The sequence below is a fragment of the Leopardus geoffroyi genome, chromosome A2 (assembly GCF_018350155.1).
Source record: "Leopardus geoffroyi isolate Oge1 chromosome A2, O.geoffroyi_Oge1_pat1.0, whole genome shotgun sequence".
NCBI lineage: Eukaryota > Metazoa > Chordata > Mammalia > Carnivora > Felidae > Leopardus > Leopardus geoffroyi.
The window spans coordinates 162,861,945-162,877,358 of record NC_059331.1 but is presented as its reverse complement, the minus strand read 5'-3'; the positions used below and the strand labels follow the sequence as shown (position 1 = coordinate 162,877,358).

Here is a 15,414-nt window from a genome sequence, read left to right as displayed (position 1 = left end):
CTAGGTGCTGGATCTGTGCAGAAATTACTAAACCTGGCGGGAAAAGGGCCTCCCGGTATGTGTCAAAAATAGGCACCCAAATTTGCAGGAGACAACCGGTGCAGGGAAGCATCTGTAGTTCCAGATGTGGGGGGCTGCAGTGGGCCAGCCTCGAAGGCACTGCAGGACATTCACATCAGACCTTTTCCTCCTGGTAACTGGCACCAGACAAGTCTGACTCGACCCCACAGAAAGCTAGTCCCCCGGAGAACCAGTCCCCCCTGCGGGGTGCGCCTGGCCTCCCCGCCCCCCCCCACCCCAGGAAGAACTGGAGGCAGGGTGCAAAGGAGCCCGAGTGGGGCACTTGTCCTGTGGCCAACCCCCGCCCCCAAATTCCCCTCCTCAGAGCAGAGTATGCTGCTGCTCCTTCAAACTACACAGCTCCCCGGGAGAAAGGAACACTCGGCCACCAGCTCTAAAACCAAATCTTTATTCTCTAGTTTGAAAAGGAGGGTAAGCGGTTGTTCCGTTTCATTCCAGAGAACAGAAGGAGCCCCGGTAGGTAGAAATTACAGGAAAGCAGATTCCATTCATTCTAAGGAAGAATTTCTAACAATTAGAATTATCCTACAATAGGACCAGGGCCTCAGGAGGTGGGGACTACCCGTCACCTAAGTGTTCAAGCCGAGACTGGGCATCCATGCCCTAGAAAGGCTGGAAAGGAACCTCGCCCCTATCTTCCTGCCGGCTGACCCTCCGTTATCAGTGGGGCAGTCCTTTCCACCATGTTGAGTTCCGGAAGGAGTGGAGGGTTGGGGTGTTCAGACAAAAGCCTGGACGCAGGGCTGCTGACAGTCAGGGGACGCTCAGAGCGCCGGGAGGGCGGGGGGTTGACGGCGGGGAGGGACAGGGTGGAGCTGAGTGCTAACAGCAGATGGGTCTCTCTCAGTCCAGGTGCCTATGCAGGGGCAGGAGGAAGGGGACAGGGTGGGACAGGTTACGGCAGCACAGCCTCACCTCTCAGTGCTGGAAAAGGCCCAGGTGCTGCCTAACAAGGCCAGCAGGTTCTCCCAGGTGTATCCAGCTGGTCCACTTTTCCTCCCAAGTGCTCATTTACTAAGGACTGTACCACACCTACTTCCAAAAAAAAAAAAAAAAAAAAAAAACCAGCGGAAGGAATTCATAATAAAGGACAAGGACATTAAGGCGTTAACACCAGAGGGGAAGGGTCTTCTTCCTGCCCCCTGGTGGCCCCTCCAGCCAGAGGGCTCTAAGGGGTAAGTGGAGCTGCTATTGCTACTTTTCCAGGGCACAGGACAGTCAGGACAGAACCTTAGCAAACACCAGCTGGAGGTCAGGGTCCCTGTGCCCCAGACAGTGGCCTCCCCGGCCGCAGGGGGGGCCAGACCTCCCTCTCTAACAGGGCCCCCAGCTCACTGGCTGCCTCTCCCACCCCTCGCCTACACCAGCAGCCACCTAGGGGCTCCCTGACGGCCCAGGCCCACGGCAACGCTCCCCTGTGAAGGGCTCCCGGGGCCCCCTCGCCCTCAGCCTCCGCAGCCCCTGCCCTCTCAGACATCATGCTTCTTCTGATGGGCCAGGAGCTTCTCCTCGTCGTCAAAGGTCTGGCCGCAGATGGCGCAGCAGAAGGCGCCGTCCCGGATGTGGCTCTTGCGGTGGGTGATGAGATTGGACTTCTGGCTGAAGCTCCGGTCGCAGTCGGGGCAGGCGTAGGGGCGCTCGCCCGTGTGGATGCGCCGATGGGACACCAGGTTGGACTTCTGGCTGAAGGCTTTGCCGCAGTCCGGGCAGACGTAGGGCTTCTCGCCGGTGTGGATGCGCCGGTGGGCCGCCAGGTAGGGCTTGTGGCGGAAAGCCTTGCCGCAGTCCGGGCAGACGAAGGGCCGCTCGGGGGCATGGTCGCGCCGGTGGGCGGCCAGGTGGCTGCCCTGGGAGAAGCGGCGCCCGCACTCCTCGCAGGCGAAGGGCCGCTCGCCCGAGTGCACCCGGGAGTGCGCCACCAGGTGCGTCTTCTTGCCGAAGTTCTTCCCGCACTCGGCGCAGGTGAAGGGCCGCTCCCCGGTGTGCTGCCGCTGGTGGGCCCGCAGGAAGCGCTCCAGCCGGAAGCTGCGGCCACAGTCCTCGCAGCCGAAGAGCGAGGGGGGCGCGGCCGCCGGGGCCCGCGGGGGCGCTCCCGGGGCCTCGGGCGCAGGCTCCAGGGCGGGTTTCAGCGGGGCCTCGGCGGGGGGCTCCGACGAGGCCTCCTGCGGGCCGGCCGGAAGCTGGGGGCTCCCCGCGCCAGGGACGCCCGGCGCCGACCCTTCGGACCGCTTGTGGATCTTGCTGTGAGACAGCAGGTTGGGTTTGTGGCGGAAGCGGCGCCCGCACTCCGTGCACGGGTAGGGCTTCTCGCCAGTGTGGATGCGCCGGTGTGAGGTCAGGTAGGGCTTATTGGTGAAGCGCTTCCCGCATTCGGGGCACTGGTGGGGCCGCTCGCCCGTGTGCACGCGGCGGTGGGCGATCAAGTTGGGCTTGTGCCGAAAGCGCTTGCCGCAGCAGGCACACTGGAAGGGGCGGTCGACCGCGTCTCCACCGGGCCGGGGGGCGGTCACGGCCGGGCGGCCCCTAGGCCGGGGCCCCAGAGCCTTGGCTGCTGCCTCCTCCAGGGCCTCGGCTACGTGAACCCGCTTGTGAGCAACCAGCTGGTCCCACTGGGCAAAGCTGCGGCCACAGTTGCCACATATGAAGGGCCGGGCCTCCGGGGCTGGGGGGTGGCACCTCCGCGCGTGAGCTCGAAGCTGCTTTTGTCGCCAGAAGCGTCTCTCACATTCAGGACAGGCGATGGGCCGCTTTGCGGCCGAGTGGGCTCGCAGATGCAGAACCAGGGCCACCCAACCTCGGAAGCTCTGCCTGCAGAGGTGGCAGGCGAAGCCCAGATCTGGGGTGGCGGCGGCATGGACCTGGCAGTGCAGCGCCAAGAAGGGGGCGTGCCGGAAGCGCCGGCCGCATTCAGGACAGGGCAGGGGCAGGCGGGCCTGGCAGTGTCGGGCGTGAAGCCACAGGGCCACCCAGCCGGGGAAGTGCCTTCGACAGTGGGCACAGCGATGGGCCCTGCCCGGGGCTTGGCTGCCCGACTGGGCCACGGAAGTGCCTTGTAACCTCAGCCCGCGGGGCTCCTTCTCCAGGGTCGGGGGCAACTTCTGGGAGGGCCCAGAGAGCCTGGGCTGGGCTGGGCCCATGGCCAGGGGGCCCCTGCAGCGACGTTCCAGCATGGGTTCTTCCTCTGCTGAGGGTGGAAAAGCAGTGTCACTCTGGGGATCAACTCATCCTGCCCCCGTTCCTCCCTGGCCGACCCCAGGCCCGAGAGGAGCTCAAATCTCTGAACTGCTAGAGCCCTTGAATCAGGACTACCCTTCGATTGCCTTCTGTGTTCTGCGTCAGTTCAGTCAGGGGCTTCTAGATACCGTTCCAAGTGTATTTGTCCTAAGTGTTCATTGAGCCTGGAAACTACCAGAAGGGAGGAACTCTGACACTTCTTGGAATCCCCCTCGTGGCAGTCACCCCGGGTCTGGCATGGAGTAAACACTCCAGCGCTGGCTGCACAAACATTCCTGCCTTAGGACTCACCAGAAAACGCCGTCCCCTCTCCCTCTAGTGCTAGTGCTTCCCTGCTGCCCTCGGCTTGTTTCTACGATTCCCTCTTGCTACCTTTGAGTAGCAACCTTGTGAGGCTGGATGAACAGACATTAGTAAGCTCCCTGCTTGACAGATGCAGCAACTCTGAGGCATAAGAGGAAGGAGGGAACTTGCCCGAGAGGACACAGTAAACCAAAAGCAGAACCAAGACTAGGGGACAGGCCTTCTAAACTCCCAGTTAGCGTTCTTTCCTCCAAAACACCGGGGTATGTACAGCTCCCACAGAAACTCCTACGGCCCTTATCCTATCTACCCTCTCCCGGGCTCTAAGCGCGCCACAGGGGAGGCATTTCTGGCCTCCCTAACCTCAGTGTCTCAGGGCGGAAGCCTGGAGAGCAAGAGAGACAGCGCTTCTGGGGAACAGGAGGGCAGCGCTTGGATGGGACTCCCAGGACTGCAGAACGCCAGGCCACTGTCTGTCCAGGCGGTGCCCACACTCTGCCTGCCTGCCCCCCTCCACCCACACGCGATTAGGACATCGCGAGAAGGAAAGCGCCCATGAATCCAAGGAACACCCACAGCCTGTTAGCCTCGGCCCGGATCCCTGCCTCCCCCGGGGTGGTAGCGATTACCGGGGCAAGAGAAGGGGAGGAAAGACAAGACTGCAATCTGGGTCCCCTGCCAGGTCATGCCCCAACCCCGCCGGGGGCTGCCCCACATTCAGCTATTCCGCGGTGCCAGGGAGCCCAGATTCCTCAAGAAGAGCTTCCTATAGCCACTGAGGGGTGGATGGTAGTTAGCCTCTTGATCGACCTTCACTGCGGGCTTGCAACCTCCGGACACATCCTCCCTAAATCCCCTAGAGCAGAACTCCTCTGGAGGAGCTCAGACGTGACTCATTCCCCACGGCCAGACTGAGCGCAGGGAAGACGCTGGTTCGAGAATGTGATCCTTCCCCCCTACAGGTGACTTCCTTCCTCCAGGAGGAGATCTGAGCACTGGGGCTGTGGAATGGTGTGGGAACCCAACAAAGAAGGCCAGACTCTACCCTGCAGACCGTAGAGCTGGAGATGAGGCTTTTTCCAGCTCCTCCGGGGGATGTTCCTGGGGATACTTCTGCGGCTGTAGCGCCTGCTTCGGCCCACACTCTGGTAGCCCCCAGATGTCAGAGAAAACTGCAGCAGTAAAGACACCCCTACCCCCATGGCAGAGCTCAGACCTCTGAGCGCAGAGAGGCCAGCCTTACCTGCGGGGAGGGGAGAGAAAACACGCGTGAGGCTCTGAGCTCCTCTAGGGCAGTCATCTTTGTGTCCTCGCCAGCCACAACCCCCTCCCCCACCCAGGCTCCACACCCGGCCAGGCAGGGGAACCTTAATGGCTACTGGATTAATAAATGAATGTGTCCCCTTCACCAAGGAAGTACACGCCAGCGTCCGGGGGTCATTTCCTCCACTGGTAAGGTCACAGCACGAATTCTCCATGCTGATGGCCAAAGGCCGGCCGATGGCAGAAACTCGGGAATCCCTGCTGGCTCCCCTTCCCCCACCCTCCTCCCAACAGGAATTCCAGGCCCGTTTCCCAAGGGGCTGCGTAGGGCGAGCTAGTGTGGCCAGGTCTCGGTCACAATCCCCTTGCGCCTTCTGGACGGCAAAGGGTCGTGGAGACCCCACACCCCCCTTTTGTTTTCGCGCGTGTCGCCCGTCCACGTCGCGGACATACGGCTCCGCGCACCCCGAACGGGCCCTTTCGGGTCCCCACGCAGAGCGCACCTCGCGGAGCCTGTGCGCAGGTGCGCGGGCTCGGCCCCCCCCTTCGGTCCAGCACTGTCCGCCCCCTCCCCCCCCAAACACACACACAGCGCACACACAGTCACGCGCCCGGCAGGTAGGGCCGCCCGCCTCGGGCCCGCGTGGAACCCCGCGCCCTGCCCGGGACGAACCTCTCCGGCGGGGTGCGCGGAGGCGCGTCGCGCGTCCATGAGGCCGGAACGCCGGCGCCGGCGGCCGCGCTCCCCACCCCGCGCGGCGACAGCGGCAGGTTCGAGTTCACAACTGCCAGGCCCGGGCCCAGCCCCCCCGCCGGTTCCCAGCGCCACGTGACTACAGGAGCTGCCGAGGGTCAGTCGCGGGCTGGGGCCGGCGGCCGCGGCCGGAGGGCGGGGCGGGCGGCGGGGCCAGTCCCCTCCGCACCCCTCCTCCCAGCGCCCCCTCGCGGGCTGGGCCGGGTCGGGGGCGGCTGCCGGGAGCCCGACTCGGTAGCCATGGCGACCGCAGCCCGGATTTTCCGGGACGGGCCCGGATCAAGTTTCCCGACCCTTTGTCCCTACGGAGGACACGCGTCCCTGCGCGACCGCGTGGCCCGGCCGCGGTCCCTGGGCTAGACCCGGCCTCGTTGGCTTCTTCCGAGAGGGCGCTCGCGGCCTCCCGGCCACCCCTGCCCCGCTGACGGCCGCCGTCGGCCACTCCGACCTCTGGCCTCGCTGCGGGATCGAAATACCCCTGGCTGGGGGCGGCGCGGCTGACCCGAAAGTCTGGCTTCTGGTTTGTTCACGAGTGGAGAAAGGAAAGGCCCGATCGTGTGAACTTTACAAAGGGAATGCCCTCAATTCCAGAAATTACCACGAGCAGGCGTTCGCTGCTTCCCGGGGCCGGGGGCATGGGGCCTGGCTCAGGGACAGCTCTCGCACCGGGCATTTCGCTTGGAAGCGCGCGGCAGCCGGTTGGCGAGCGCGGAGGCAGGTGCGAGCCTGCGCCCGTGACTCACCGCCGAGCAGGTGGCCGTGGCTTTCCAAACCATACACTTCCTGGGGTTTCCAGGCTATTAACAGTGTCATGCACTTTTGTGCTTTTCAACAAAGTCAATGTTAAGTATACATTTTTAAAACACTTAAATCTGTTGCAACAGTAGGAAATAGAATATAAAAATCTCTCCTACTCTTAGATCCGTTACATTTCGTGTTTTGGTATGTCTCCTCCGATGTTTTTTCTATGCTTACCTATGCATGTTTGATGTGATTAGGATAATGCGATGCAAAAATGTATTCTGCCCATTTCTCCCATTTTATTGGATATTCTTTTATGACATGATCCTTAATGGCAGAATAAATGTACAGATACATTTTCTTGTTTTTCTATATCATTGATCATTATAGATTCATCCTTTATCGTACGTGCGATTTTAAAATTCTAGGAGTGGGCAACTGATGGGTCAAAGGCACAGTATGTTTTTTAAATGTTTTCTAAATTACCTTCCAGAAAATTTTATTAGCTTTCCCTTGAGAAATGCCCATTTTTCCATCTTATTGACAACACGGGCTATTTTTTTTTCAAATTTAAAGTCATTGTCGGGGTGTCTGGGTGGCTCAGTCAGTTAAGTGTCTGACTTTGGCTGGGGTCATGATCTCACTGTTGGTGAGTTCAAGCCCCATGTTGGGCTCTGTGCTGACAGCTCAGAGCCTGGAGCCTCCTTCGGATTCTGGGTCTCCCTCTCTCTCTCTCTCTCTGCCCCTCCCCTGATCATGCTGTGTCTGTGTCTCTCTCCCAAAAATAAATAATAAAACATTAAAAAATAAGTAAATAAAGTCATTGTTTCTCATTGTTTTGAATTTCATATGTCACTTCCTGGATTACTAGTGAGCTGACTTGTTTTTTCACATAGTTATGTGTTGCCTTGCCTTTTTGTATTTCTTTTTTTTTTTTTCTTTTTTTTTTTTGGCGAATTTGCTTATGTCCCTTTGCTCACTTTTCTATTTGTATGTATGTTTTTTTTTTAAGTAGGCTCCACGCCCAGCACAGAGTCCAGTGTGGGGCCCAAACTCATGACCTTGAGATCAAGACCCCAGCCAACAACAGTTGGTCCCTTAACCGACTGAGCCCCCCCAGGCGCCCCTCTATTCGTCCATTTTTAAAAGCTGGGAAATTGGTTTTATTTCACATTGGGGGCTCATTTCTTATAAAGTAAAAGACTTTCATGGTTTCTGCCTTGGGTGTCATATATAGAGCAGCCACTGCACCCCAAATTAAATTTTATGTGTATATTTTTATCACAGAAAATAAGTTTTAATATCTAATAATGTAAGTACTCCCCCTACGCACAGATTTCTTTTTTTCCCCCCAAAAAAACTTTCTTGGCTACAGACAGTCGTTTATTCTTCCAAATAAACTTTAGAATTTGCCCATATTTAAAATTTTTTGTCAATATTTTAAAATCCATTTGAAGAGATTTGAGATTCAGGTCCCTGCATTTGTTTAGGTCTTATTTTACTTCTCATAGTCAAGGTATCTATTTGTAGATTAAATGTAGGGGTGCCTAGGTGGCTCAGTCAGTTAAGTGTCCAACTTCAGCTCAGGGTATGATCTCACAGTTTGTGAGTTCAAGCCCTGTGTCGGACTCTGTGCTGACAGCTCAGAGCCTGGAGCCTGCTTCGGATTCTGCGTCTCCCTCTCTCTCTATCCCTCCCCTGCTCACACTCTGTCTCTCTCAAAAATAAACAAACGTGTAGACCAAATGCTGGGCCAGCCCAGAGTAATTGTGAGACATCCATCAGTTCATGGCTACATGTGATGCATCCAAACACTGCAATCCCACAAGCACCCTCAATGGGAAATTCCTTCACAGACCCTCCAAAGTATCTTCCTCTGTTGGTAATCAGAGTCTCTTAGTCGAAAGGCTCTTCACTGAAGTCCATTAACTACTCCCTCACTCCCTGGTCCCCGATGGAAGGAGTGTCTTCCCGCCCAGTCAGGAGTTAAGCACCTGCTGTAACTTCCTCTTCTGGCATAGCCAAAGGAAATGATGGGTCCCTTGCTCTGCAGAGACGAAATGAACACAGGAGTTGCGAGGGATTCCCTGACTTTCTACCAGCCAGGAATTCTAGGCCTTGGTATTTGAGACTTCACCCCTCAGTATGCCTTAGAGGAGGATGTAGGGGGGAGGAGGATGTAGGGGGGAGGTACAGCTGCCAGCCAAGTGGCCTGCCCCGGTGGAGTAGCTCTGACGTGCTCGCCAGAGAATGATGGGGCTGGACAGGGTATAGGACCCACCGGACAGCAAAAATTGCCAGGGGCTCAGGGAGGATCCCCCTTCCCCTCCAACGGTGGCTGGCTCCCACTACTGGATTAGATGACAAAGTAGGTGGGCATGCCAGGGGATGAGGGGAACCATGTCTCCAGAAATCCGCCTTGAAGAGAATCGAGTTGTTTAAAATGTTTCGTTAGGCCAGAGCATCTCTTTTTATTGTTTTTTATTTTAGAGAGAAAGCACGTGTGCAAGTGGGAGAGGGAGAGAATTTCAAGCAGACTCCACGTCCAGGGCGGAGCCGGAGACGGGGCTCGATCCCACAACCCTGGGATCATGGCCTGAGCCAAAATCGAGACTCAGATGCTCAACCCACTGAGCCACCAGGCCCCCCAGGATCAAGTATTGTCTGGAAGCCGTCCTGTATCTGCAAGAGGGAAAACTGCGTCCACCTCTCGCAGATACACTGTCCCAGCCGTCCCCACTGGACTCACTGGACATCCAACAAATAGGGAGTCAGCGCCTGCCGTCTGCCCCTGGGCCACACGCTCACCCCTTCACGAGCCACACAGAAATGGCCCGCGCTATTTTCCACGAAAGTATGTTGAGAGGACTCGTAGCCCTGGGTTAGCGATGGAAATCTCTCTTGGGGGGTAGTACTTAATATGAAATGAAACCAAGCAGTTGCTGACAAATTTTGAATGGATGGCTGTTGAAAAGCTGGAGAGAACATCACTCTAACGCAACTAACACTTGTTAACTCTGGCTTGAGACAGCTTCCCGAAGGCAGACTGGAAACCCTCACAGGGCTCAGTCCAGGAGTTTGCGGGCAGCCGGGGGAGGAGGCTGAAAAGGTCCCAGCAGACCTTGGTGGAGGGCATGCCTGCTGGCCCCGTGCACCTGCTCAGGCAGCCCTCCATCGTGAGCCTCCCCCATGGGGATGTGGGCAGAAAGCAGCCACAGCCCCCACTGAGGAAGGCCCTGAGTGTCCCAGGCCAGCACCCGGGCAAAGGAGCCTGCTCAGTGTCGTGGAAACTCCTCAGGAAAAGATCAAAGCGCCCCTCCTTGTGCAAGGCAAGGCGGTGCTGTGAGAGCAGCCCCAGACGGAGGGCAAAGGTCCCCCCCCACCCAAACTGCTGCACCAGACCCTCTCCTGTGGTGTCTGCTTTTTCCGAAAGGAAAAGCACAGAATTGGTCAGTAGGAAACCAGGTAGAGATCTGATTTCCTGCGGTGAAGCCAGTGCCCGGGCGCCTCCCAGCTGTGCCCCCTCACTGCCCCAGGCCCTTCCGACAGCCTCCCCTACTCTCCCCCCCCTGCCCCAGGCCCAACCCTGGGCCAGCATGGCCCTTTATTTGGAAACCTCTCAGATGGCCAGTGTCTCTCTCGGGTTCCACTGGGTCTGACCACGCCCGCCTCTGTCCCTGGCCCCCCCCACCTGTCTGGCTGGACGCTGCCCAGCCACAAGAGCCCAGTCCCCCCATGGGGACTTTGCCGTGGCGGTTCCATCCGCTGGGATCACTCATCACTTCCCTCAGATCCCAGCTCGAGTTTCCTCTCCTCCAAACGCTCTTCCCAGTGAAAGGCCCTCCTCTCTGCACCTGTAGGAGCTTCCTGTGGCCTGCTGTGACAAATTACCACCAATCTGGTGGCTTAGGACAACACACATGTGTTCTCTCACGGTTCTGGAAGAGGCCAGAAGTCCAAAGTCGGCTAGGGCAGGAATCGAGGGGTCGGCAAGGCTGTGTTCCCTCCGGAGGCTCTAAGGGAAAATCTGGTCTCCTCACATCCTGCAGCTTCTAGAGCTGTGTCCTGTGTTCCCCGGGGCTCGAGGCCCCTTCCTCCGGCTTCCAGGCCAACAGTGTAGCGCGCGTCACTTTGGTTGTCACATCTGTCCCTGTTGGAGTCAGAGCTCCCCCTGCCTCTCTCTTGTGAGGACTCTTGTGATCATGTGTGGGGGCCACTCGGACAATCCAGGCTAATTGCGAGGGCAAATACAAGTTAAAAGTATGAAAAATAAGTTTTAATTCTCCCTGATGCAAAAAGGGACAGACTTTCCCTCCCCACCCCTTCCCCTAGAGCATTTACTTGAGAAAACTCATCATGGTGGGGCGGCTGGGTGGCTCAGTCGGTTAAGAGTCCGATTTCAGCTCAGGTCATGATCTCCTGGTTTGTGGGTTCAAGCCCCGCGTTGGGCTCTGTGCTGACATCTCAGAGCCTGGAGCCTGCTTGGAATTCTGTGTCTCCCTCTCTCTCAGCCCCTCCCCCAATCGCGCTCTGTCTCTCAAAAATAAACAAACATTAAAAAAAAATAAAAAAGAAAAGTTGTCATTGTGAGTTTTTCTCTGCCCCTTGGAGATGCATGCAAATCCTTTTAAAAGCTACCACAAGCCTCTTGCCAGCTTTGCAGCCCAGGCCTCTTTCCCAAAGCCCTGGGAGCCACCTCTCTGATATGTAAACATCAAGGAAGATGGTGACCCTGGGTCCCGCTGCCTCCCCGCCCCCCCCACACACCCAGGGAGGAAGGGTGGGAGCCTGACTTCTGTGGGCCCCTGGCTCCAAGCTGCAAACCCACCTCCTGCCATAAAGATAGGAGCCGTGCATTTTTCCTTTGCATAAAGGCAATTAGCAAACACAGGTGGCTACCCCAATCACAGGTGAATTCAGGATGAACTATGGGTGACAAATCCGGGAAGGACTAGTTACACTTTATCTTGAGTGAGTGAGAGTGTGTGTGTGTGTGTGTGTGTGTGTGTGTGTGTGCGCATCTGCTGGGCTGTGTAACAGGGTGAGATCTCTGTTTTCCCGATCTCTTAGCGGACTGCCTGTAATGTACATCTCTTCCTGGTTTCTTGTTTATTCGACAAACTGTTTTCTTTCTCTTCTGCCTTTGAGGAGAGTTTTTGCCGGGTTGGTAGGAGATTTTGTTAATTATCGCTCCCCAACATAATCTCCCCATCTCGAAATTCTTAGCCTACTCACATCTGCAGCCCCCTTTGCCATATAAGGTAACATTCATAGACTCCAGCCACTGGGACCTGAGCAGGGATCAGAGGGTCTTTATCAGCCCCCCACCGGCTCCTACCCCATCACCTGCTAGCTGCCCTATTCGGCTTTACTGTTCTGCATTGCTCTCGTCACCCACGGGAAACCGTTTAGACATGTACTCACTTAGAAAGCAAGGATCTGGCCTGTCTTGCCTACTGTAGCCAGCCTCTAGAAAGGCTTCAGGTTCACGGTAGGAACTCAGTAAGTGCTGTGGGCTAAATGACTGAGGAAACAGAAGAGCTCCAGCCCACGCTGAGTGAATTGGATTAGAACACACAGGTGTGGAGGCAGCATTCTGGATCAACTGAGTCTGCAGCAAACTTCAAACTCTCCCCGCCTTGGCCACTGCTTGTCAAGCAGATGATAGGAGTCTCACAGAACTCTGAGAGAAAAATACCACTTTTCCTCGTAGGAAAACTCCAATCAATATGTGAGGGAGGCAAAAAAGAAGACACTTAGGAGAAAACTTGGGTCTGTAATTCTCCCCCTTGAAGGACTCTGACTGTAGGTAGCAGTGCCTCAGACATATTCTTTTACCCAGAACATTATTCTAGAATGACAGGAACGCGAGAACCTTTGAGGAGCCTCTGGCTCTGAGGGGAACCGATGCTCAGTGGGAGGAGGACGCCTGACGTCCTGGGGACCACGTTTACCAGCCGCTTGGTGATTTGCTCTCAGGACCACACGCTGCCAGGAAGAGTGGCAACAAAGCATTTTGGCGTCTCAGCCAAGAGAGGAGGTACTTGACTTTCCCTGGAGATCTCCATTTTTACCCTTTCCAGGTCAGATCACCTCTATTAGGATGATGCCGTATCTATTTCTACTCCCGACTGGCATCGGGCTGTGTCTTCTTCAACTTAATTCAAAAGATGGATTTGGAAGCCTGTGGGTATCCATTCGTGGTTTAAAAATCTACTAAAAGCCAAGCTTGATTTAGAAACACAAGGAAATTCTAAATAGAATTTCTGTGAAGCCTTCACAGTTCAGCGGAAGCAGGTGTATGTGCAAGTGTTTCCTTCCTGCAAGGGGCACGCACCACTCTGCGTGTTCACCAAATACCGAAAGTGCTACCTCTGACCTGAGCTCATTCCCACCCAGACTCTTCTCAAACAAATCCATGTGGCGAGTCAGAACGTAAAGCCTGCTTTCAACTCAGAGCCTTTCTCCTCCGTTCCAAGACCAAATCTGGGTCACAGTTAAATTCGATGCCTTCAGAACTGGCCAATGAGACCTCACATGTTCTCAGAAGTGGTTTGCCTCAGCTGTCTTAAAACATGAGAAGAGTCTCCTCTAAACGGGACTTAAGAAGGTTTGTTTTGAGGACGTTATTAGGAATTGCAATAGTACGGGTACCCGGGTGGCTCAGCCGGTTGAGCATCCCACTTCCGCTCAGGTCGCGATCTCACAGTTCATGGGTTCGAGCCCCGCGTTGGGCTCTGTGCTAACAGCTCAGGGCCTGGAGCCTGCTTCGGATTCTGTGTTTCCCTCTTTCTCTGCCCCTCCCAGGCCCACGCTCTGTCTCTATCTCTCTCTCAAAAATAAGTAAACATTAAATTTTTTTTTAAAAAAATTACAATATAACATTACTACACAGTAACATTCCATTAAATTACTACATTCAACCACATTATACAAAATAAAATTAATTTTAAAAAGAACATTTGGAAAGTATTTAATTTCATAGCTTCTAAACTGCTCTAAGAACCTTCCACTGGTGGAGACGCTATTTATTATCTGTGCCTGCCCTGGTTCACAGTTCTAACAAATGTGTGCAGGGTAGACAAAAATCATTGTAACAGATTGGCATGATTTATGGGTCAGATGGAGCTAAAAACACTTCTTACAGTCAAACCATAAATCAAAAAGTGACCACAGGCTACCGCAAGTATGTAAGAAAAATAATTCTACAGCCTATTATTTGAAAAAATTGGTAGAGGGGCGCCTGGGTGGCTCAGTCGGCTGAGCCACCACTTGGGCTCAGGTGGTTCGTGAGTTCGAGCCCCGCGTCAGGCTCTGTGCTGACTGCTCAGAGCCTGGAGCCTGTTTCGGATTCTGTGTCTCCCTCTCTCCCTGCCCCTTCCCCACTCATGCTCTGTCTCTGTCTGTCTCAGAAATAAATAAACATTAAATTTTTTTTTTTTTTTTTTTTTTTTTTTTTTTTTTAAAGAAAAAATTGGCAGAGAACTGGCGAGGGGTAAAGGACCTAGCTTGTGCTCACCATCTCCATCTAGTGGTGGATCCCTGCGTGAAGTTTAATGGACTCCATGAGGTCTGTTGGATATTCAGCTTGGTATTTGCCTTCTGACCACTTTGATTTAGGAAAATATTTTTGCATCATGAAGCTGACTCTTTCAATGTTCTCCACAAAGGTGCAAATTCCTTGTATTAGTTTGCTGAATTTTCTTGAAAGAGTAATTATAAATCATAAAATGTTAATGGCATGTTAATATTAAGGTACTTCCACTGATTAAAATCCAAGTTTCATTTCCTGCCACGTTAAAACATTAAAAATGGCATCCCGATCTCTTAAATATTTTTTCCAGATAAAATACAAGATTCATATGTTGATTCTTTTGTTTTAATGTTTTTCTTTTTTAAGTTTACTTATTTATTTTGAGAGAGAGAGAGAAAGAGAGAAAGCAGGGGAGGCGCAGAGAGAGGAAGAGACAGAGTAGCCAAGAAGGCTCCGTTCCGCACTGTCAGTGCATGGAGCCTCATGCGGGGCTCGAACTCATGAATTGTGAGATCGTGACCTGAGCTGAAATCAGGAGTTGGATGCTTAACCGACTGAGCTACCCAGGCGCTCCCATATGTTTATTCTTAAAAAGTTAATTTTGATTCTTTTTCAGCCTAGTATTAGCCATCCTAGCCTCATTCTTTGGATCACTGATTATTGTGTCGTATAGACAAAGACGTGGCTTTTCTAATAATCGGGTTGAGTGCATAGTGCCAAGTCTTAGGAAAGGATTTCTTCTGTACATGTGTGCGTAGGTTTGCTAGGGCTGCTGTAACACACACACCGGGTGGTTCAAAGAGTAGAAAGTTATGATCACAATTCTTGTGGCCAAAAGTCCGAGGTCAAGGTGTCCACACGGTTGGTTCTTCTGAAGCTCCTCTACTTGGCTTGTAGATGGCTGTCTTCTCCCTGTGTCTTCACGTGGCCCTCCTTCTGTGTCCTAATCTTTTCTTATAAGGACACCAGTCATACTGGATTGGTGTCCCCCCCCCCATGACCTTGTTTTACTTTAATTACCTCTTTAAAGTCCAAACTCCACTCCAAATACAGTCACATTATGAAGTACTTGGGGTTAAGACTTCAACATATGAATTTTAGGGGAACACAATTTAGCCCATAACTCTCTCTCTCTCTCTCTCTCTCTGTCTATATATATATATATATATATATATATATATATACACATATATATATGTATATACGTATATATATATACATATATATATGTATATACGTATATATATATATATGTATATATATATATACACACACACACACACACACACATATATAAAGTACATTGTATATAGTGTGTATAAATAAAAATAGTTCAGGGGCGCCTGGGTGGCGCAGTCGGTTAAGCGTCCGACTTCAGCCAGGTCACGATCTCGCGGTCCGTGAGTTCGAGCCCCGCGTCGGGCTCTGGGCTGATGGCTCAGAGCCTGGAGCCTGTTTCCGATTCTGTGTCTCCCTCTCTCTCTGCCCCTCCCCTGTTCATGCT

At 54.1% G+C, this 15,414-nt stretch overlaps 1 protein-coding gene across 6 annotated transcripts; it reads right to left on the bottom strand.

Moving 5' to 3' along the window:
- Positions 1-453: 453 nt before the first annotated feature.
- Positions 454-6,252, bottom strand: REPIN1 (replication initiator 1). Of its 6 annotated transcripts, none has more exons than XM_045496105.1 (3): positions 6,234-6,252; positions 4,664-4,861; positions 454-3,265 (listed from the first exon to the last, which is right to left on the bottom strand). In XM_045496105.1, the coding sequence occupies exons 2-3, from the start codon at positions 4,818-4,820 to the stop codon at positions 1,551-1,553; spliced, it is 1,872 nt and encodes a 623-aa protein (XP_045352061.1). In that variant the 5' UTR covers positions 4,821-4,861; positions 6,234-6,252; the 3' UTR covers positions 454-1,550. The 6 variants fall into 6 exon arrangements, with proteins under 6 accessions (XP_045352061.1, XP_045352058.1, XP_045352062.1 ...); XM_045496102.1 differs by lacking the exon at positions 6,234-6,252 and adding an exon at positions 5,555-5,721 and having other exon boundaries at positions 454-3,262; positions 4,664-4,790; XM_045496106.1 differs by lacking the exon at positions 6,234-6,252 and adding an exon at positions 5,555-5,660 and having other exon boundaries at positions 454-3,262.
- Positions 6,253-15,414: the final 9,162 nt, after the last annotated feature.